Source organism: Electrophorus electricus, chromosome 22 (genome assembly GCF_013358815.1).
Source record: "Electrophorus electricus isolate fEleEle1 chromosome 22, fEleEle1.pri, whole genome shotgun sequence".
In the NCBI taxonomy this organism is placed as follows: Eukaryota; Metazoa; Chordata; class Actinopteri; order Gymnotiformes; family Gymnotidae; genus Electrophorus; species Electrophorus electricus.
The window spans coordinates 13,338,755-13,343,754 of NC_049556.1; the positions used below are offsets into that span (position 1 = coordinate 13,338,755).

At 39.6% G+C, this 5,000-nt stretch overlaps 1 protein-coding gene across 2 annotated transcripts in view; it reads left to right on the top strand.

Annotated features, from left to right (window-relative positions):
• Positions 1 to 5,000, top strand: part of cfi (complement factor I) — a 13,733-nt gene that overhangs the window by 575 nt on the left and 8,158 nt on the right. Inside the window, exons 2-4 of one of the 2 annotated variants that reach the window (XM_026996490.2) lie at positions 1,065 to 1,434; positions 1,720 to 1,873; positions 3,558 to 3,742. In XM_026996490.2, coding sequence (XP_026852291.2) covers positions 1,065 to 1,434; positions 1,720 to 1,873; positions 3,558 to 3,742 — 709 coding nt within the window. The remainder of the gene's footprint in view (positions 1 to 1,064; positions 1,435 to 1,719; positions 1,874 to 3,557; positions 3,743 to 5,000) is intronic. The other variant, XM_026996491.2, reaches the window with a different exon arrangement.

Below are 5,000 nucleotides of genomic sequence, written 5' to 3' on the forward strand. Positions count from 1 at the left end.
CTCACACCTTATGGTGTTTGTGCTCCTGTTTTCTCCTGTGTGAAGGAGTTTTTGTTTGTTTTTTAACTGTGTGATCAGAAGCGAGTACACGACCTCCTCTGGCTGTGTCTGGAATGGTGGTCTATCCTGTTAATTCTCCCAAACTGCCTCAGACACTAAATAAAGGAAAGCCAAGCAGAATAAAGAGCTCTGGAAGAGTTGGCAACGTGAGGGGAGGTAGAAACTTGGAGAAATACTACACGTTACATGTAACACAGTCCTGTAGGTGTTTAACTGAAGGTAGAGGGTGTACAAGCGTGTGTATGCTCCTGTGTGTGTGTGTGTACAAAGGCTGCTCTGAGATGGAGTTTAGGAGAATGTGTTCTGGGTGGTTCCTCTCAGGTTCTTCTGTGGTAGGTGGGTCCAGCTGAAGATATTAGAAGTCAGGTGACCCGAGGGGAAAGGGGCGTGTCTGAGAATCAAGCCTGCCCCATGCTCAGTGGCTGTAGTCTGGATTAATATTGGACAGTGTTCTCTGGATGACTCGTTAAGAGCAAAGACCAATGAAAGCTTGGACAGAATACAGCGTCTGATGCTCTGGTCACATCACACTAGTCCTGTTGGCACTTCTTTGACTTCCTGTTCAATACAGAACAAACATTAACGTTGTTTTTACGTCTAGGGCCGTTAGAGGGCTAGTGCCTTCTACATGTCAGATTGACTAACTGAATCCGTTCTACAATGACATCTAAGATCATGAACCGCTGGGTTACTTCTGATCCAAGCAGAAACCACAGAAGTCGCAAGGCTGCATTTAGTCTGTGAACTTAAAAAATCATCTGAACACACACATTTTTACCTTAGCATTTTTCTAATTGTTTATTTGTTGTTTATTTTACGACTTATCATGTATTAATTGTAACTATTTATTAAATTAATTTTGTATGAATTTTTTTGTTGTTGTTCTGTGGTTGCTTTACTAATTTTTTATTGTTATTCTGTCTTTATAAATCAAAGTTCCGCAGTCAGAAACCCTCCTGAGCTGTGTGGCTGTGTGACTGTGTTAATGTCCTGTGTTTATTCAGGAGAGTCCACCGGAGGAATCTGTCCCTCACACAATTGGTCAACACCAAATGCAGCAAACAATGGATGTGTTATGGCCTCATATCCATCTCCAGCCCCCTACAGCCAAGCCGCCCTCTGATCTGGTGTCTCAGGAGTGTCTGAAGAAGAGCTACACCCACCTGTCCTGCGCTAAAGTGTTCTGCCCGCCGTGGAGACGCTGCATCTCAGGCCAGTGTGTGTGTAAGCTGCCGTACCAGTGTCTGCGTCGGGGCAGACCCGTGTGCGGGATGGACGGGCGCAGTTACTTCTCCCTGTGTCAGGCACAGGCTATCGCCTGCAGGAGTAAAACAGTGATGTTCTCCCATTACGGGAGCACATGTGGAGGTAACGGTGAGGCCCACAGCCACAGTAAAACAGAGAGATTGTTACTGATTCATGCAGATTATAAAAGATCTCTTGAAAATGTTAATATGCTGCATTAATTTTATGAAACTATATTCTAAAAATTTTGGTGGTATTATTACATACAAAAGTAAAATATGGATCAATGCAAAGTTTGAAAAGGAGACTGGAGAAACATGAATGACTGCGTGTGTGTGTGTGTGTGTGTGTGTGTGTGTGTGTGTGTGTGTGTGTGTGTGTGAGTGTGTGTGTGTGTGTGTGTGTGTGTGTAAGGCACTTTTAAGGTGCATCTAGAGAAGTCTGGTCATCATGAGGTGGTCTTGGTGGAAGTGGATGGACTACAAGGGAAAACTCTGGTGTGTGGAGATGACTGGTGGGATACTGCTGCAGCTAATGTCGTATGTCGGCACAAGAAAAAAATAGCAAGGTAACAGGCCACACCCACATACAAAAAAGCCACACCCATATATAATCCTACCTGCAAAAGTCCACATCACACCTCCAATAGGACACACCCACATATAACCTTACCTGCAGCAGGCCACACCCAGATGCAACAGACCACACCCACATTCACCCCATCTTCACCAGGCCACACCCAGATACGTGCCACCCATACCAGGCCACAAAAACAACTATGACTCCACATACACTCATCATATACACTGCACCACATACACTATACACTATACAATATACAATACACCCTATACATGACACCACATACACTATACAATATACAATACACCCTATACATGACACCACATACACTGCACCACATACACTATAGAATATACAATACACCACATACACTACACCACATACACTATAGAATATACAATACACCACATACACTATACAATATACAATACACCCTATACATGACACCACATACACTACACCACATACACTATAGAATATACAATACACCACATACACTGCACCACATACACTATAGAATATACAATACACCACATACACTACACCATATACACTACACCACATACACTATACAATATACAATACACCCTATACATGACACCACATACACTATACAATATACACTACACCACATACACTGCACCACATACACTATAGAATATACAATACACCACATACACTACACCATATACACTACACCACATACACTATACAATATACAATACACCACATACACTGCACCACATACACTGCACCACATACACTATACAATATACAATACACCACATACAGTGCACCACATACATTACACCACATACACTATACAATATACAATACACCACATACACTGCACCACATACACTATAGAATATACAATACACCACATACACTACACCATATACACTACACCACATACACTATACAATATACAATACACCCTATACACGACACCACATACACTATACAATATACAATACACCACATACACTGCACCACATACAGTACACCACATACACTCATTATATACACTACACCACATACACTGCACCACATACACTATACAATATACAATACACCACATACACTGCACCAAATACACTACACAATATACAATACATCCTATACACGACACCACATACACTATACAATATACAATACACCACATACACTGCACCACATACACTATACAATATACAATACACCACATATACTACACCACATACACTGCACCACATACACTACACAATATACACTACACAATATACAATACACCACATACACTACACCATATACACTGCACCACATACACTATACAATATACAATACACCACATACACTGCACCACATACACTATACAATATACAGTACACCCTATACACGACACCACATACACTATACAATATACACTACACCACATACACTCACAATATATAATACACAATATACAATACACCATATACACTATACAATATACAATACACTATATATACACCACATACACTATACAATACACCATATACACTACACTACATACCCTACACCACATACACCACACAGTATACACTACACCACATACATCACTTCTATTAACTGAACTCTGTAACTGACTGGCCATGTTGACAGAGCACTGCACAGTCAACCATTCCTGCTGTTCCTCTCTTACCCTTTAGGGGCGCTGTTGCTGCGCTGAGGGTGAAGCAGCACGAGCGCCACACTGAGGGAGCGTGGCCACAGTGCGTGCGTGTGAGATGCACTGGATCAGAGCTCTCATTGGCTGAATGCACCCTCTCCAAACCCCAGTCACTTCTGTTAAACAGTGATGTTGCAGCTGTGCAGTGCGACCACAATGAACCAGGTGCCCAATCACAGGCCAGCTAGCCTTTATACTAGCCTTTATACTAGCCTTTATACTGGCTTTATACTAGCCTTTATACTGGCTTTATACTAGCCTTTATACTAGTCTTTATACTGGCTTTATACTAGCCTTTATACTGGCTTTATACTAGCCTTTATACTAGTCTTTATACTAGCCTTTATACTAGCCTTTATACTGGCTTTATACTAGCCTTTATACTAGTCTTTATACTAGCCTTTATACTAGCCTTTATACTGGCTTTATACTAGCCTTTATACTAGCCTTTATACTAGCCTTTATACTGGCTTTATACTAGCCTTTATACTAGCCTTTATACTAGCCTTTATGCTAGCCTTTATACTAGTCTTAATACTAGCCTTTATACTAGCCTTTATACTAGTCTTTATACTAGCCTTTATACTAGTCTTTATACTAGCCTTTATACTAGCCTTTATACTAGCCTTTATACTGGCCTTTATACTAGCCTTTATACTAGCCTTTATACTAGTCTTTATACTAGCCTTTATACTAGCCTTTATACTAGTCTTTATACTAGCCTTTATACTAGTCTTTATACTAGCCTTTATACTAGCCTTTATACTAGCCTTTATACTAGTCTTTATACTGGCTTTATACTAGCCTTTATACTAGTCTTTATACTAGTCTTTATACTCGTCTTTATACTAGCCTTTATACTAGCCTTTATACTAGCCTTTATACTAGCCTTTATGCTAGCCTTTATGCTAGCCTTTATACTAGCCTTTATACTAGTCTTTATACTAGCCTTTATACTGGCTTTATACTAGTCTTTATACTAGTCTTTATACTAGTCTTTATACTAGTCTTTATACTCGTCTTTATACTAGCCTTTATACTAGTCTTTATACTAGCCTTTATACTAGTCTTTATACTAGCTTTTATACTGGCTTTATACTAGTCTTTATACTAGCCTTTATACTAGCCTTTATACTAGTCTTTATACTAGTCTTTATACTGGCCTTTATACTGGCTTTATACTGGCCTTTATACTAGCCTTTATACTAGCCTTTATACTAGCCTTTATACTAGCCTTTATACTAGCCTTTATGCTAGCCTTTATGCTAGCCTTTATGCTAGCCTTTATACTAGCCTTTATACTAGTCTTTATACTAGCCTTTATACTAGCCTTTATACTAGTCTTTATACTAGCCTTTATACTAGCCTTTATACTAGTCTTTATACTAGTCTTTATACTAGCCTTTATACTGGCTTTATACTA